The sequence below is a fragment of the Elaeis guineensis genome, chromosome 1, assembly GCF_000442705.2.
Source record: "Elaeis guineensis isolate ETL-2024a chromosome 1, EG11, whole genome shotgun sequence".
Lineage (NCBI taxonomy): Eukaryota > Viridiplantae > Streptophyta > Magnoliopsida > Arecales > Arecaceae > Elaeis > Elaeis guineensis.
Window position 1 is genome coordinate 112,399,707 of NC_025993.2, and position 18,311 is coordinate 112,418,017.

At 37.1% G+C, this 18,311-nt stretch overlaps 3 protein-coding genes across 6 annotated transcripts in view; 1 reads left to right on the forward strand and 2 right to left on the reverse strand.

Annotated features, from left to right (window-relative positions):
• The first annotated feature begins 781 nt into the window (after positions 1-781).
• LOC105038577 (E3 ubiquitin-protein ligase CHIP) lies at positions 782-9,542 on the forward strand. Of its 2 annotated transcripts, none has more exons than XM_010914426.3 (8): positions 782-1,054; positions 5,430-5,497; positions 5,587-5,650; positions 6,504-6,575; positions 7,521-7,654; positions 7,779-7,932; positions 8,010-8,120; positions 9,056-9,542. In XM_010914426.3, exons 1-8 carry the CDS (start codon positions 938-940, stop codon positions 9,083-9,085), a joined length of 750 nt encoding a protein of 249 aa, XP_010912728.2. In that variant the 5' UTR covers positions 782-937; the 3' UTR covers positions 9,086-9,542. The 2 variants fall into 2 exon arrangements, with proteins under 2 accessions (XP_010912728.2, XP_073116136.1); XM_073260035.1 differs by lacking the exon at positions 9,056-9,542 and adding an exon at positions 8,206-8,760.
• Positions 9,416-13,223, reverse strand: LOC105038576 (uncharacterized). Its single transcript, XM_010914422.3, has 5 exons — positions 12,525-13,223; positions 12,172-12,424; positions 10,737-10,895; positions 10,491-10,637; positions 9,416-9,702 (listed from the first exon to the last, which is right to left on the reverse strand). Exons 1-5 carry the CDS (start codon positions 12,566-12,568, stop codon positions 9,583-9,585), a joined length of 723 nt encoding a protein of 240 aa, XP_010912724.2. The 5' UTR covers positions 12,569-13,223; the 3' UTR covers positions 9,416-9,582.
• Positions 13,224-13,376: 153 nt separating this feature from the next.
• LOC105038578 (cinnamoyl-CoA reductase 1) overlaps positions 13,377-18,311 on the reverse strand; it is a 6,536-nt gene continuing 1,601 nt past the window's right edge. The window contains exons 2-5 of one of the 3 annotated variants that reach the window (XM_073260029.1): positions 16,312-16,474; positions 16,046-16,232; positions 13,794-13,886; positions 13,377-13,701 (exon numbers count right to left, since the gene is read on the reverse strand). In XM_073260029.1, coding sequence (XP_073116130.1) covers positions 13,539-13,701; positions 13,794-13,886; positions 16,046-16,232; positions 16,312-16,474 — 606 coding nt within the window. In that variant the 3' untranslated portion in view covers positions 13,377-13,538. The remainder of the gene's footprint in view (positions 13,702-13,793; positions 13,887-16,045; positions 16,233-16,311; positions 16,475-18,311) is intronic. The other 2 variants (XR_012142258.1, XM_010914427.4) reach the window with 2 other exon arrangements.

Consider the following 18,311-nt stretch of genomic DNA (forward strand, 5'->3'; position numbering starts at 1 on the left):
TGAAGTGCAATATGACAGGAAAACTTAAAAAATAGAAGGCTTCAATATTCCAATTTATGTAAATTTTAATAATGGCCAAGTAGAAATTACCATTGTTCATTTGGTGAATATAGAATGTTGCACAAGCGGACTCTATATAGAAATTCTTATCATTAATATCAATATTATTAAGACGGGTCTTTTATGATGCATGAGGAATGCATTTTTCTTATTTTTTTAATTCTTTAAAAAATATAATATTATAATATCACATATCATAATAATCATAAGGATTCAGTAGCTAATTTTTATTGAATTTAAATAATAAATTTTAATGGTGATTGAGCAAATTAATATGAGCATCATTAATAAATATAAATATTAAATAATAAACTTTAATGGTATCTGAATATATTAATATCAAAGTCCATGCAGCTAACGAAGAACTCCGCATAAATTGTGTGTGTACGTATGTGTGTGTGTGTATATATAGATAATACTATTGTGAGTGTGCTGCATGATAGACCTCCTAATGTGGTTGCACCTTTTTTAATTTAAGAATGAAATCCATGCTTCTCTTTTCATTTATATGTATTTCTTTTTTAAACATACTTCATATTATTCGCCCAAAAATTACAAAGAACATAAAAAATAAACAAAAAAATTGCGGATCATATAATGAAATCTATCATAGCGGATCGTGGCCATTCATCAAGGTGGCAGCTCTGTTGAACAAACACGTGCATGGCACGTGCTCCATCTCCGATTTATATGCGCCGGACGTGACGCAAAACCGTCCTCGCTCGATTGCGAGAAGAGGAAACACTTTTCCCTCTCCATTTCTCCTCTTTTCTCAATTCTGTTCTACCTCCCAAAATTTCGACCACTGTTCCTCCGAGAAGAAGAGAAGAAGAGAAACGAGTAGAGGAGAGAAGGAAGGAGAAGAGGAAGAAGGGAGATGGAGCTGAGACCGGTGCCGGCGAGCGTCGCCAAGCAAGCGGAGCTCCGGAAACTCGAAGGCAACGCCGCCTTCAAGAAGGAGCGCATCGGCGCCGCCATCGACGCCTACACCGAGGTATTTCCCATTCCCCAGCCGCTTCTTTCTTTCTCTCTGCCAGTTTTTGGGGATTCAGTTCTTGGTTCCTCTCAAACGGCGTTTTGATTCGACTTAGATGGTCTTGGGTCAAGTCAAGGGGAGTCAATCTCTTTGTTTCTTGGAACGTGACGATTCAAATCACGGTCTGTAGCATCAGATGCTATGTTTCTTTCCAAATCGAGTTCTTGATCTTGTTTGTTCTTCTAAAGTTTCTATCTTTATTTGTTCCCTGTTGCCTTGTTCTATTTCTCTGATGTTTCGTTGTTTCTTGATTTTTTTTTTTTGTGCCTTTTTTAAAAAAAAATTAATGCATGAATTCTCAACATATGATTCTGTATTCTAGGAATTGGATCAGGAGACATAGAAACAGCTGTTCCCCAGAAGGTTAATCAACACTTTATCATTTTAAGTCTTTATGGTGTCAAACCTGGTTTCTTGTTTTCTGCCTGTAGTTATAGAAGTTGCACTCTCTAGGTTGTTCCATTCCAACTAATCTATAGTCGATGCGACAATTCTAGAGGGGGATAGGCAAGTCTGGATTCAAGGTGGGGGCCGGAGGGGTTGAGATTGGGGCACCCAAATTGGTTTCTTCTGGCTTTAATGTACGAATTAATTAGTGCATTAATGTTTTATTGAATGAGCAATCTTTCCTTTAAATCTCCCTACGACTATTCAAAAGTTTATGACCCTTCCCTTGGAGTCCCAGAAAGCATGGGCAAGCTGCAAGGCTTCTTCTAAATAAGGAAATGAAGGAAAAACCTACAGTCGAAAAGAAAAAGTAAATGACAATGAGGATAAATAATAGTGATTGATTGAATGAATGAAAGTATTTGTTTGAAAAGTGATCAGAGACAAGAAAGTTCATCATATCGCATGTACAAAAGCCTCTGTTTTTGTAACTTATATACAAATATCTAGAAATTTAGTGATTTTCTATCATTGTCATGCCTCAACGCAAGTGCACGAGCTGTGTACGTGGCAGACGGCCACACATTCAAAGGGTTTTATCCCTATAGAATATGCAAGGCTTGCCCTTTTACATACATTTAATATATCAAAATTCAGCCATTTGTACAACAGCAGTAACATTAAATTCAGCATAATAATTCAAATTATTCAAATAGTCTCATGAAACAATGAAAATCTTACAAATGCCTTATTGGTTCATTTATTTAAACAAGACACATAGAAATTCAACTAAACCCTAATTTCTTTCTGCTTAGCCCATGAATACCATCCAAACTACTACTCAGAATCCAAAAAAATAGAAAAGAGATTGGTAAGCTAGGACTCAGTAAGTCACCTTTTACCTCTAGTTGGATCAAGCATACTATACATGTAAAAGAAAGTATTTTCTATGGTATAAAAACTTCCATCTATGAATAAAATACCTTGTCAACATAGAATAAAATTTTTATAGAAGTATGCATACCAACATTATGTTCAAAATACTTAGATTTCAAAAAAATTAATAAGAAGCTAGCAATAGCTGCCAACTTCACTTAGAAGTTTCAAGAACAAAAAATAAAGAGGCCGAAGCCCCTATTTTGTTTCAAAACAAGAGCTCTGCCCCTGTTCCAGCACCATGGAGGAGAGAGGGATTTGAAAGCCCTCTCTAGTCTCTCCCCCCTCCCTCCGCTCTCCCTCCCTCCCTCTCTCTCTCTCTTCCTTTCTTTCTTTCTCACTCTTCTCCCTTGCTGGTTTCTTGATGTGAAGGCTAGAACCATCCCGGTCTACCTTTGATACAATTAGTACACCCCGCACCAGATGATTCAAGATGGTACTGCTGACCTTGCTTTGAGAGATTTGGGAGAGATTTAAGTGGTGGAGGAAGTAAGAAGAAGGGGGAGAAAAAGGGGTCTTGGGCATTACCACCTACCTGCACTAGCCATCGCATGTGTGTGGCCAACCCATCCTAAGGTTTTGCGCCCATTATGAGCGTGCAGAGGACCTTGATCATCCCAATAGTTCGAGCGAGGGTCTCACTTGGCTAGTGGCTTCTGTTACCAACCGGCGAGTCTGCCACTAAATCATTTCGGCTGGCTTGATTGAGTCAGGGCTGAGTCTAGGAATTGGTTGAGTCGGGCGAGTTGGGGGTAGGGATGATACAATCACTTAGTCATGTTGATAATTACTCATATCTTGTTTCTAGTTTAGGTTTAGCTAGCCTTACACCACCCCTAGTCATTCAAATGCATGCTCTATAACAAATAGAGAGCTAGTGAATATTCATGAAAGTTGGAAGATTTTAAACAAACAGCTGTATTTGTTAAAATTTTGCAGGATATTTAGAAGAGCAAGTGATTTGTTTACAATTCGAAGGTTTTATGGGGTTATATTCAGCATTAATTCATGCTGCTTGTATCTATTAATTTATGGTATAAAGTACATGCTTATTGTTTTTGGTCTTTACTTGTAGTTGTAGGACATCTGAGCCCTTTGGGAAGTAATAAGTATCTAATTTAATTAATTCCTAGGGGCAATGTAAAAGTGCCATAAAAGCTAAACTGCATTGCAAACAAACTTTTATCTACATTATTAAGATTGCATTTTATGCTACATGCACTTCTTGAAAGAGTTAGAGTTATCCATATATGTAATGCAAGAGTTTAAGGTGAAGCTATAGAAAGACTGGTTGTGATTCTCCTTGTAAATGCAGTATCTATTTAGTAACTATGTCCTACTACTGCTCTCTTTCTCTATATGTGTGTGTGCGTGCATGTACATACCATCAAGTGGAGCACAACAAAGACTTTGAAAAAGTCTATTTAAGGAAAAAAAAATCTGATCCATAATCATTGCATTGGTTGATGGGATCATGGGTATCCATGATATGAATACTTTCCTCTTTAGCAGTTTCTGTTTATGGTTTCTATTCAACACTGGACACAAATTAATATCAAAATATTTAATATTTATTGTATGTTGAAGGATTTACAACTCACCAAATATCCCCTACTTTGGATCAACATTGGCTAGTTCTAGTGCTAGCGTGTGCATATGCACACATCAACCCATTGGTATGATCTGCAAATGCTGTATATGATTTTTGCCTAGTTATTCAGGTCATATTTGCTCTCCACACCTCACACCTGCATATGTACTATCAATACTAATAAATATACCTCATCATGGTTCAATTTCCTCCCATTGTAATAGATGAGCAAGAGAGATTTACCAGCAAAAGTAGACGTGCATTTACATGGTACATAATCAAATAAAAATAAAAAAATCTTTTATCAAATAAGTCAAACTGCCGATACTCCTCTGACATGCACTGCATGGGGCGAAAACTTTGTAGATGTTGAAAGTACGGTGTATGGTATACTATATATAATGTTAGATCTTGAAACTAGCTTCATGTGGTGTCTCCATAGTGCCATCACACTCCCCCATCTTAAAGCTACTCCCATTTTCACAAGGAACATATTGTTCAGTTCATACTCTATGGGAGTGTCAGAAGAGGTAAGTGGATCTTGCAAAAGAAGTGGGAGTGTATGTTCCAAATTGCATAAATAATGACAATGTTTACACAGGAAATCACAGCCATCGATACTAGTGTTTTTAATGTTAGAAGCCTTGGAATGTTCACAATTTGTTGTTAATTGTACTAGTTAAAACCCTAACTTTCATTTTCCTTATTCTTTGGCCTTCTACACGCCTCTCTGCCCCTTCCCCCACTCTCCCCTGGCCCTCTATTCTTAATTCCTTTTTGCTTTGGAAGTTTCAACAAGAATAGAAAAGAAGGATAGAATCAAAAACCCTGAAAAAGGAAGTTGGGAAATATAGATGGTCTCTTCTGCACTCCTTTCCTACCTTTTAGAAGGGAGAAGACAAGTGGAAGAGAGAAAGGAGAAGGTTTTTTTTTGGGGGGGGGGGGGGTGTGATGGCATTGGTGCCGGCAAGTGCCACCGAGAAAGCTAAGTTTTGGAGGCTTGATGGCAATGCCTTCTTCAAGAAAAAATGCATCGATGCCTGCACAGAGTATCTGTAAACCTTTGTCACTTCTTTCCTTTTCTCTTCTAGAATTCTAATGATTAATTTCTTGATTCCACTACTGTCTTTCGATTTGATTCTAATGGTCTTGAGCCCTCCTTTTTCTTCTGTTTGGTTCACTCTCCACCTCAAATAGAATCAAACCCTTGAATTCTGTTAGTTTATAAGTCAAATGACATTTTTCTTCCTGATACTTTAGTCTTGATTATTAATATACTATTTTTCTCCCCACATGGAATTCTTGATGTAATTGCTTCTTCTAAAGTCCTTCTAAAGTTCTGTCTTTCTTTATTCCTACTAACCTGTTTTGTTTCTTTGATATCTCGTTGTTTCTTCATTCAATTATTTGGGTTTTCAGGCAATTACTCTGTGCCCAAACATCGTGGTGTATTGGACAAACCGGGCACTCTGCTATCAGAAGCGGAAGTGTGTAAAAGCAATATAAATATCTTGTTCTCCTTTTTCGGTAATTTCTATTCATTATTTTGATGGGTTTTGCACTATGTTGCTTTTAGGGAGTGGACAAAAGTTGAAGAGGATTGCAAAAAAGCTCTCGAACTTGACAAGGATTCTGTTAAGGTAGGTGCAACCTCACTATTTATATGCATGTTAGTTGATAAGCTAAATTTATGTTTTAAAGCTGGATTTCAGGCCCTTTTTTTTTCTTTTTGCAATTGTATATTGTTACATGGAGTGAGTGTTCCCCATTGATCGCTGCCCTACTAATTGTAATTGTGCTTAGTGATTGCCTATTTTGCTTAAATGTAAATCGGATCTGTTAAGGTCTCCTGTACCACCCTGCATTGACCCTACCTTACTGCAAAGGTAAGGTACTAGTACAATACCAAGGTTTGGTTTGGTATATGAGCCGAGCTGGTCCGTAACGGCCCTAATCAAGCAGAACCATTCTGTTACTTGCACTTTAATCAAATGAAGAACAAGAAAATTGCTAAAATCTTGAAATATTGAAATAAATGAGTAATAATGTAACTTTGCATATCATACATCAGAACAGTTCTGTAACAGGTCTATGCTTTAACAGTATTGTACCATATTATGGTCGGATCCAAATCTCTGCATATCATCAGTCAGTACAGTTCTCTAACAGTCCTGTGCTTTAACAGTATCATACCATATCATGGTCTGATCCAAATCTCTGGATGAGGTATAGTTCCTCCTTGTTCCCTTTACTGTTTTTGTGCCTCGGCTATGGCAAACATTGCGATGTAGCATCTGCCATGTCTTTTCAACAACCATAGAACCACAATTTGTTGTCACCTATATTTGCGATTTCCAACTTAATGAATATGATAGAATGTTGTTTCTTGCATGCTAATGCAATTTCTTTTCCCATATTTATGTCCTGATTTGTTTAGAAGATTTGCTATACCTTGTGTACATAGCTGACCATAATTTTCTGTTAAATTTGAAGGCTCACTATATGCTAGGGCTTGCATTACTAGAAAGGCAAGAATATGCTGGGGGAGTCAAAGAATTGGAGAAGGTTGGTACTTGTAATAACCACTGTAGTCCATCCTCTCTTCATTCTGCATTTATATCACATTATTAAGTCAAGTTCATATAATTTTTTCTTCTTTTGTTTGGCCCAACAATCAAGTTGGCTTCATATATAGGGTTTTGTAAGCTTTTTTTTTTTGTTCTTCATGTACCTGTGATGATGAATTTGAAGTATCGATGCTACCTTAGAATAGCCATATCTATATCTTATAGATATTGATTACTGATTTAAATCGTGCTGCATATTCATACTTTTTAAATGATATCACATATGACAAGAAAGAGCATCTTTCTGAAATAAGTGGAGAAACCTATATCTGTAGTAAGAAACTGAAAAAAAATATGTTCATAATGTATTACCGGTTATTAGATATATTAGAAAATATATGTTACTTTTTGTCCTTCCCCTAAATATTGTTCCTTTTTAAAAGAAACAAGATATGCCATATTAGTGTGTCTGTATTGTGTTGATCCATTTACTGTATTGTGACGATGCTTCACACTTGATCACAGTAAATAATTGCTTTTTTTGGAAAAAAAAATCTCATATTTACCATTAAAATTTATTGGAAATTTTTTCTATTGTCACTTGGAGAAATGGCTGGTGAGATGCCTGATGGGTGGATTAAGGTTAATAGTCACTGCTGCTTTGTGATATGGGATTTATTATTGTAGGATAACAAAAGTGTAATCCTTTTGTATCATGCCATTATAAAATCATACTAACACTCTGATCTTTTTGCATTAAAATTGACCAATTATCAATCTGAGACAGCATATTCGTGCACAAAGTCCTGTTGGGTTTAGTTTTGTTCTAATCATGTTGTGCCATCCTAACTTCAACTTAAATGCGTGCTGTGGTATCATATTTCAGTTATGTTTGAGCTACTCTTGAATCTTAAGTAACTCATCCCTAAACCCACTAAAACAGGCTTTTGATCTTGGGAGAGGGACAAACCCTGTGGGCTGTATGGTGGAGGAGATTTGGCAGAGTCTTGCCAAAGCAAAATACATGGAATGGGAACATTCATCCAGCAAGCGTTCATGGAGGCTGCAAAATTTGAAGTAGGTGACATCTTATCATTGGCTGTTTCCATATTTCCATTTCTTATCTTTATTTTATGAGGCAATGCAGACATCAAGACCTATAATAGACTTGATCTCACCAAAACATGTGCTGACAAATCAGGGAAACCTGTGAGAAAGCTTTGGCAGAGTATCATTTTCTGGGTGATTCCCTAGCTGAAGATGCCTCTGAAGATGCTGCAAATGATCACTCTGCACAACTTGAACTGCTAAAGGAGGTGTTTAGTAAAGCTGCACTATTAGACACACCGACACAGGTGAGAACTCACTCTCATGATCCCTACATATGGATCATCCTTTGGACAAATAATATTTGCTATGCTCAATATTATAGGTGCCTGACTACCTGTGCTGTAAGATTACACTTGATATCTTCCGGGATCCTGTTATCACACCAAGTGGTGTTACCTATGAAAGGGCAGTGCTTCTTGAACATCTTAAGCAGGTATTTCATTCTTTCTTGTTGTAAATTTGCCATTGTCTATGTTATCGCCTTCTGCATATTTATGCATCGTAAGCCTCGAGTGTAGGTAGGCAAGTTTGACCCACTCACAAGAGAGCCACTTGAACAACACCAATTGGTACCAAATCTGGCCATCAAGCAAGCTGTGCAAGTGTATCTGAATGAGCATGGTTGGGCTTATAAGATGAGCTGATGGTCCTTTAGTAGAGGTCAAATGTCGTCAGGCTATCATTCAGTCTGGAGTCGTCAAGCCAAACTGATACACAGCATTTTACCCCTTTTGTATTATTGATGCCATCATTGGCTTCAGCAGTGGTGAGGTGTTTTATTTTCGGTATTATTCCTTCCACCATTATATGAAAAAACTTTGTTTCCGGGGACTGGTTGTATAAACATTTATGAGTTTTTGGTGTACAGTCTGATTGTTGTAGTGGTCTGAGAAACTTGGCTTGAGTGTTATATCAAAATACACCAACTAATTCAGCCAGTGGCAAAGGTGGCCCAAGGGTTTTGTATTGATGGAATTTCTTTTTCACTTTCCAATGTAGTGAATTCTGTTATCTCAGAATAATGGGAAATCAGTCCGGAATGTGCAACAAGGAATCCAAATTCCTTTTCAGAATATGCATGCCAACAACCAAATTGTTTTGAAATATGCAATGTGGGACTGGAACATGTTTTGTTTATTGTTTCAATGGACTTGGTGTAAAGGTATTATCTTTTTGGCCTACATAAACACCCCTTCTCCCCTTTTTTTCGAGCCAAATAAGGTTTCCACGACTCCTCACTCTAAGAAAGTTGAGCATAATTTTGAAATGGTAGGTAAAAAGGTTGCACCTTTTGGCAGGTCCTTGTCTTATTTCCTGTATCGTTCGTGTAATAGTTGATTTTTCTGACATGCAAATATTTGGTTGCAGGGTTTGCAGCAAGACAAATTTCTCAGGTAGCATGATTCCGGATAGGAATGTTGAAGTTTACTGTGCCATCGATCATCTCCGGCCTTTGTATTTGAGCACCATGGTACTGCAGAATGATGTTGAAATTACAGGCATCCAAAATCAACAACTTCAAGAAGGCATTGTAGGACCAACAACCAAGGTAGTTTCCTGAAATATCAGAACCTAGTTGAGATATCTGAGGAACTAGGGTTGGGATGGTTTAGGGGAAGAGAGACACGGCCTAAAAGGAGAGAAAAAACACCATTGTGATAACTTCAAAAGTGAGAGTCATCATCATATATGGAAAGTATATTTTAGATAGCAGCTGAGGATGAGAATTTCTTTCAGAATAACCTCTGTACATCATTGATTCATTCTTGGATGATAAAAAGGGTAAAATACAAGTATGAGACAAAGAAATAGGCTGTTTTCATTACCATCTTATATGTATATTTAGTTACATACATATTATTTTGCACCTTTTTTTCTCTTCTCTAGTAATGTACTCACATTGCATCATTCATAGGACATGTTTGAGCTAATTTTTGAAGATTTTCGATGATCATAACCAGCTTCGTGTTGAGTCTGTTTACAAAACATTTGGGCAACCATCCAGCCGGATCTAACTGCAAGATGACAACAACCAAAAATAAAAAAGATGAGACTTCTTTCTCCATAAACTAGAAGGAGAAGTAGCTCCTCATCAACATCATAAGGCAGTCCTGATAAGATTAACAAAATAAAACTTGGAATGGAACTGGGAAATGTGATTATTGCAGCTGGAGTCAGGTCTCTCCTGGATCTGACCCATGATGAATAGTTTCAGAGAGATCTGACTTGATCCAAAGACATTGAAGTACTTCAAACTTAAACTACTTTGGAATATAGTCCAGCCAAATAAAATTCAATAGGGCCGAGCTCGACAAGTCTAACCCTATTTGTGATGCAGGTTTTGTGATCCAACCGGACCAAGTAGATTGACCTACGGGAACATCAAATGCTGCAATTTTTCTGAAACACCCACGTATGCTAACAGCAAAATGCATAATTTTGTCATAATATGTCATATAAGTTGTCTGCAAGGTTAAACTGTTACATGACATTTAAAAAGTGATAGTATGATTCTTGTGAATATATGCTAAATGCAAAAGTGGCCCAGTGGGATTGCACCCCAACTAAACCTGATAGACGGTAGGCTGTAAATTATAGACCCGTTTTAACTTGTGAGGTTCTATTCAAAATTCTAATTCCCAAATCCTAAGCCACTAAAATCCATATGCTTATTTCTTACATACAGTTTTTTTCGTATTTTTGGATGTTTCCCATTTCGAGCCTTTCACATCAGTTTTGTTAACCAATCAGTTTCTTAGAAAACACTTAGTTGCATTAAAAATACTTTAAAAATAATTATTACCTGAACAACGTAAGTCACCATGCAAGAGTCATCCTCAAGCTTCTCAACCACCCATCCAGACTGCAGCAATAGCCCTCGAATGGAGTTGTTCTTCTTAGGCTGCAATCCTGCAGCAATCTCCTTCGGTAGAGATGCCACAGCAACCACCTAAACCAAAACCAACAAGTTTCTTATTTACTTACATTGAGCAAGCCAATCAGGAAGAACATTGGTTTCAGCATTGGGAAGTTTTAAGAGTATACTTACAAGAGTTCCATCATCCATGGTCTCGCGTCGCTCGTAAACTATAAATTCTCTGTTCTTGAAGAGTGGTTTCGAGGCATCACCGAACCTTAGGCGAATAATGCTGAGATTATCGCTAAGGTCCTTTATATATTTAGCTTCCACTAGATCAGGATCCCATTGCTGGTACAGAAATATAGCCCTAATGTTAATGTAAATACTCCTAGCAACTGCCAACTTGGATGAATAAATACGTTTTATATAAATTTCTCCACTGATAAATTAGAATTTTAGAATGCAGTTACATTCGAAAAAGAAAAAGTTATGAATATAACAAGCATGTTTGAGTTGAAATGTCGAACCATTTTTCATTTGAGTCTAACAACTTAACAATAACGTGAATATTCATATTGTTGTTTTAAACTACTATATGTTTCAGTGACCGGAAGCAGTATGCTAGTGATGATTCTAAACGGTAATATGGTAAGCAAGAAGATAGTTTAGGCTAAGTGTAATTTTGGAATCCGTAAAAAGATGGAGGCAGCTTTAAAAAAAAAACAAAAGAAAAAGAAAAGGAGGAAACAGTCAGAAACTTGCAACACAAGATAGTATATATATGATACAAGGAGATAATAGTGCATTAGGAGAAAGGAAGGGAAATAAGACAAGAAAAAGACCAACCAATACAAGCTAATTAATCTATCAGAAGTCAACAACAGAAGGGACAGAAAATAGCTTCTGAAATATAGGAAACACTACAATTAATTAAAAAAACACAGAGAAATCACTTATCCACCATCGTCTAGAACATAAACATCCATATTTATGTATCCATTTTGTTTCTCATCTGCCAAGTATCTGCTTGGATTTTTATTTTTTCTGGCAAAGCATATGCGAGTCCACATGTGACCCTTCATGTTCCTACACTTACTAGTATTCCTGGATGCGGCATGACAAGCAGAGTATTGCCACGTGTCCCATGCCAAGAGTCCAAGAAGCGCTGTTCGTTGATTCGAAGGTGTTTCTCCTATTTTTCTTCTCAAAAACAGTGCTTCTCCTTTCCTTTTATCATTTCCGGCACCAATTTCCAAAGTAGTAAATGATTTTGTTGCCCTTCCTTCTATAGTTTTTGTTGCTGCTGTCATCCTCCGGTTCATATAATGTCGTTTGGCTGACAAGAAGCACGCTATCAACAAATTTTTGTAGTTGAATGGCATCAAATCTTGGGTGGTATCCAACTGCTCAAAACTTTATGACGTTGTACGGCTCAAATCCTATATCATAACGACTTCTAAAGTAGCGTCCATGGTAAATTAGATTGCTAGAAGTTTACCTTTCCTTTTTTTTTTTTTTTCACCTTTAAAGCATCAAAAGATAGTAAGAAAAGTGAGGAAAAAGACCAGAGAAGTGTTTCAATTCATAAAAAGCATTAGAAACGACAACCAAGTCTGTAAATCACCTTAGCAGCATCGATGGCATTGGCGACGGTGATGAACTGTTGCGACGAGACCGAACGAAGCAGCCACCGGCTACGGAAGACATGCGGCGAGCCCGAGCAACGCTTCGATATCTCGACACCATTTTCAAATGCCAACACTTTCCATCCATCCCCACCTTCAGTCCTGCTCGAGTCCGACGCAGATAGCAGCTCTTGAATGCAGCTCTCGCTTGCAAATGATACATACCTTCTCAATGAATCCTCACTAACAGACCTGCAAACAAAGCAAGCAGCAATACAGAAGAAGAGAAATGTAAGAATATAGAGCACAAAGGACCAGTAAATCTTAAAAGGAAAGAGTGCTAGATTGTTACCAAGAGCCAGAAGCTGTAGTGGTAGTAGTTGAGGAAGTGCTCATTGTGTCATTTGCTTTAAGAGGGTTAAGGAAGAGGGTGGTTGATATATGGAGAATTTGAAAGGAAGAGGTGGAGGCAAAGAAGGGGATGGGAGTGGGCTTGCAGTGATTGGATCACATGCAATGCCAGTAGAAGAACCTCCATGATTGGACCTGCACGTGCTCTCCCTCTCACTCACACATTAAAGAAAGATTCTTTTCTTTAAAGAAGAGGAGGGTAGAAGCACATGATGTTGATGAGAACTGGAAGAAAAGAATGAGATGGAGAGCAGAAGGAAGATGAACTAAGGGCATAGCTGATGTTTTTTTAGACTTCTGCCTGCTTTGAGGGGCACAAAGCCACCTCAGAACAGGCATATGACCCTACCACATAGTGGCTTCCGAGGCTGCCATGTCAGACAGGGCCCCACGATCATCGGACCCCACAGCTCATTCGATCGGAACGTGCCGTGGGGCCACGTGTTTCCTTCACTGATCACCATACCCAATACCTCATCGCTTAAAATATGCTGGAGGGCTTTGATGATGGGATCTACCTTGCATTTCTTTTAATATGTGGTTTCTTGTGGGGAAGTGATTGGTAAAAGGATAACCAGAAAGTGGATGCCAAGTTCAGTACTCTTTGGAAGCTTTTACTTCTGAAGCTATTACATTGAGCTTTAATGGGACTGGTGATCTAAGATGCCCAAACAGTTGAAAGATTGAAAGCTGAACTGAGAGAGTGACCACCCTACTTTATAGAACATTTATGGCATTCCGCAGCATATGAAACATGGAATATATCTCCATTGCACAGAAAAGGATTTCACTGTTTAGTGAAAAAGAATTTATGGAGAAGGTACCAGATCTTACATAAAGGTTAGAGACATAATGAAAAAAAAATATTACAAAGAAAAGGACTTATTGGACATTTACAACATTTATTAGCGGATAAACATAGTGAATATCAATCTTAATATAGAGATGACTTATATTAAATTTGTAGCTGATGCTGAACCAGGAAGCCTTTGGCTTTCAGGCTTGCCTCAGCGTCTTTGATTGCCTCTTCTATTGGTGTGAAGACCAGGCCGAGATCAATCAGCTTCTTTGCTGCATCTTTGCATGCCACAAGTCCCGGTTGAGTTTCTTCAGTAAAACTGTTGAACAACGGTGTCAGCAACTGGCATAAAGAAATACTAAATAATGCAAACTGATGGTAATGCTTCCTGAGTGGAAAGTATAAAATTATCTGAAGCATGGAAGGATAAACAATCCAGATTCAAGACAATCTAGAACATATCTTAGAGGCTGCATACATTGCACTGTGGACAGGACAAGCTGGCTCTTGGATAAAACATGAACCCAAGTTCATGCGCATAAGTTGCCAGATCACAGTAGGGTGGATCCAGTTGTTTGTAAGCAAATTGTAAGGGACAAAAACAAGCATCGGACTCAATTTAAGATCTCGATCGATCATTAAAAAAGAGTACTGCAAGAAATCTTGATAAAGCATGAGCAAGAAAGAACAGAGGCAATTATATGCCAGTTCAGGATACAAAATATATAATTGTGTAAGAGAAGATAAATGATGCATATCATCCTTAAACGTTGATGTGGGTAAAATTCCAATGTGAGATCTAATTAAAATAATGTCAGCTGCAACCGCTCTTATCGCTGCAGCTTCTCATTTTGGATTTATAAAAGCTGAAACATAGAAGGAAAAACCAATAACTTGGGATGAGATCAGAAGGATTTCACTGTCTAAAGTCAAGGCTGAAAATCCTAGTGCTTACCTGACCAGGCAGGATAAGTGGCCACATGTTGAAGTGCAACAATGAGATCTCGTTATGCAACAAAAAAGAAATTTGACTTCAACATGACATTTGCAATCAAAGCTTATGGTCATCCTCAAAATGAATAAATAAGCAAGCGTAGGATTCATTTCAATTCTCTTCATATAGACAATTTCCAGTTGGCAAACATTGCTATAGTTGCAAATTTTAAGAATTTAACATGACCACGACAAGCCACCAACATTTTGCATCCTACTTAACTGAATATTTAGTTTTTAAAAAAAAAAAAAATCAAGAAATATGGAGCATGTTATTCCTAATACTTTGAGAGTGCTTCTTTGTGAAATAAATGCAATATTGAGTAGTATGTAATTGCTAGTATTTACATATATAGGTCATAATGTTTGCCCATATATACTTCATAAACTACTTCCACAAAAATGGAATTAAATGATTTGAAACATCAATAGAAACTAGTATGTCAAATGGATAACTGGGAAGTTGTGGTTGATCTAATCTTCAACAAATTAAAGATTTAATAAAGTCAGAGCTTTAATTTATTCTGGCTATTATATATTTTTATAACACCATTGGTCAAGGCTTGCAATACAAACCTTTCAAGATACTAGCATAGATGACAAATCTGCGAAACTCAAAATTTGTACATTCACACTATTGTCAAAAAATAGACAATAAATGGCGAAAAAGAAGCTTATGGACCATGTGCAACGGCTAAGCAAAACAAAGATGTCTTTATTATCACAGATATAACTAACTATGGCCCCATCGAAGAAGAATGTCACCCCTATCTGCCACTTGCTTTCTTTAACCCCAAGAACTAACCGAAGTTCAGAAAGGATGTCCACCATTCTGGCTAAAAACATGGACAATCATGGAGGGGCAAGGAGGTGACAGATATGCTAAGCAGAATTTTTTGCTTGCCACCATAGGGACATCCCCAGTGCACGAGGCCCCACCACTGCATGTCTGAGAAGGGTCAGATGTATGCAATTTTACCCCTGCTTGTGGAGAGGCTATTTCTGTGTTTCAACCTTGTGACACCCAGCTCATAATAGAGCAATATTACTATTGCTTGCCACCGAAGGGTTCCAGCCAATGTCTTCACAAGTAGATATGGATAACTGGACCTTACACTTATACTGGCCAAAGCTATCCAAGTCCACATTCTTTCAGTATATTGTAATTCCAAAATGATCCCCAATCTTACATAAGATTATAATCTTCTTACTGGAAAGTTCTTATCAGACCAGACAGAGGAAAAGAATACCATCTCTCCATTTTCACAAACCCCCTAGGAATTGCTGCTGCGCTACCATAGCAGGTTATTAGTAGCTCCAGGCTTGCTGCTATGAGAGCATGATAAGCCTTTTTTTTAAAAAAAAAAAAAAGAGATAAAAGGAATTAAAGTGGGGTAAGATTCATTTGCCCCACACGATAAGGACAATCATGCCAACCAATGTACCATTTTCATGTAAAAATTATGAATTACTATAATGATGCAGATCTATTTAATAATTTTAAAACACAAATTAGGAACTAAATTCAATTAGGATCAAGTAGCCAGTGAGGATTTGCAATCTTCCTGCATTAGAATACCATAATTTGACCTTTTCATATTTTCAAATACCTACTGCATCAATGGGAGATATTGTGGTTTCAGACAGAGAAGCTAGTCATAGCTAGTTACCTTTGCACATTGTACCCAGGGCACAACTTAGCAACAGTTTCGGCAAAGTCCTTGAATTGATATATTCCATTTGTGCATAGGTACCTCCCAGATGCATTGGGTGTCTCTAAGAGCAAGATCTGAGCAGCAGCAACATCCCACACATGCACACAGCCTAGCCAGTGATACTCCTGAGTGTCTTTTGACCCTGTTCAATGAAATAACATGACCAAAATCTACGTATGCATGTAACAGAGAGTTATAATTTAAATGTTAATTACATGAACCTTGCAAGAGCTGTTGGAGGACAGCAGAGCTAGCATTGAGACCAGGCTGCAAGAGGGGACCAAGGCATGTGGATGGGTTGATGGTCACCACATCCAAGTTGTGCTTTTCTGCATATTCCCATGCTGCTTTCTCAGCCATCGTCTTAGATACCGGGTACCATTTCTAGGAGAAAAATCAATTTAACCAATATAAAAATAGTACCTAAATTTGAGGGAAGAACATTGTTGACATCATGATAATGGTGCTTTCAGATTTCATATTTGCTTGAACACAAAGTGCTACAACTAGTGAGAGTAAAAACAATAAAATCATAGATGAGGGAATTTGAAGATTGTAGGAATTGATTATTTTGAACATGATTAAATTCCTTTGTCTTTTAAGGGATTGGCATATCTAAAACTCTAATTATATTTCTTCCTCTTAGTAATAACTGAATCAGAAATATGTCTTAGCAAGATGACACCTCTGACATTTTTGGAATTCTATATAGATGATGAAACTAGAGTTCTAAAGATAAATCACCACAATCTTATAAGGATGTATGTAAATCCCTAAATACCCCTAAATATCGTAATTCCTAAGACACAAATGTAAATGACTAAACTAGAACTTATAGCATTCAGTGTCTCTCCAGTTTTGTTTTGATCCTTGAGGTTGGATAATCTCTTTGCAGCAAGGATTAAGGACCCAGTCCTCCCCGGCAGTATTGTATCAGACCAAAGAGTCTCTGGGCAAGATATCAAGAACACCAGACTTACATACCTGGTCCATCACAGTGGGTACGAATTGTCAATTTCAATTTTCACTGTTCATCAAAATAATGCATTATAAAATTAAACCTGTGCATGAAATGTAAATATTTTTTTTATTTAGCGAACAATGATTTGAGCAGAAAATACTTTTTACTGTTTTTGACCTTGGTTTCCTGTTACATTTGCCAATGATGGACATCATTTCCATTATAACAGAAAATAAAAGGTTCAGAGGAGGTCCATTGTTTTGGGATATAGGCATTACTGAAATCTTGGTTCTGCATTCCTTATTACTGACATCAAGTCTAGACATCATATTAATAAGATTAAGGACTCTAGCTGTCGCCATCTTAAAAATATTTTGTTCTCCCAAATTAAAGCATTATCATCTGATAAAAAATGGTGATATATGTATTACCTTTTTATCTACATTTTGATTTTGAGGAGAATTATTCAAGAAACATATGCTTCGCTCAAGAAAAATATAATTCTGCTAAATAACCGTTTGTTTGAATATGACAGTTTTTCTTGAAAGGCTGGGTAAATGTATTTTTGCCCCTCTTACTTATAAATATGGTTTCTAAACTTTTTTTTTTTCGTGATTAAAAAGGAAGAGGTAGGCTCATGCAATTTAAACAACACTATCCTATTACTCTACCATTTCAATTCTTCCTGATTCAGTGGCGAGACATTCTTTACCACACCACTAATAGTTATTTCATTATCACTCTCTTGATATCTACCTTCCTCCTACTTACGTATTTCAGTACATTCATGTGTTCACATATTAAAATGATTTCCTTTTGTGAGAACTCCATTTGAAGGATTTCATTTCTTTTAAGCTGGATATGATACTTTTTTTTGGATAATTTAACTTTTCACAAGTAGAAATTAGCTATTATCTTGGTTTTAACACAAAGAATTATCAATCTATCTAGTTAATAGTTTTTAATACCAGAATTGCTTAATAACGCTGTAATTATGAACATGCAATCTTTTATACAGATAGAGTTAATACATTTCTTTTTTCTTGACTACAGCAAAACTCTCTACTCGTAATCAGGTGTCAGAGCAACGGAACGTTTATATTAGAATAAGTTTCTTTGTGTTAGATGACTGCCCCTTCCAATTCATGAATCATGTAGGATCTCCATGTTATCCTACTAGAGAAACTTTATGCAGGTGAAATTTGGAACAACATAACAAAAGCACCCTGAGGTTCTCCTTCAGAACAACTGTAAAGCTGT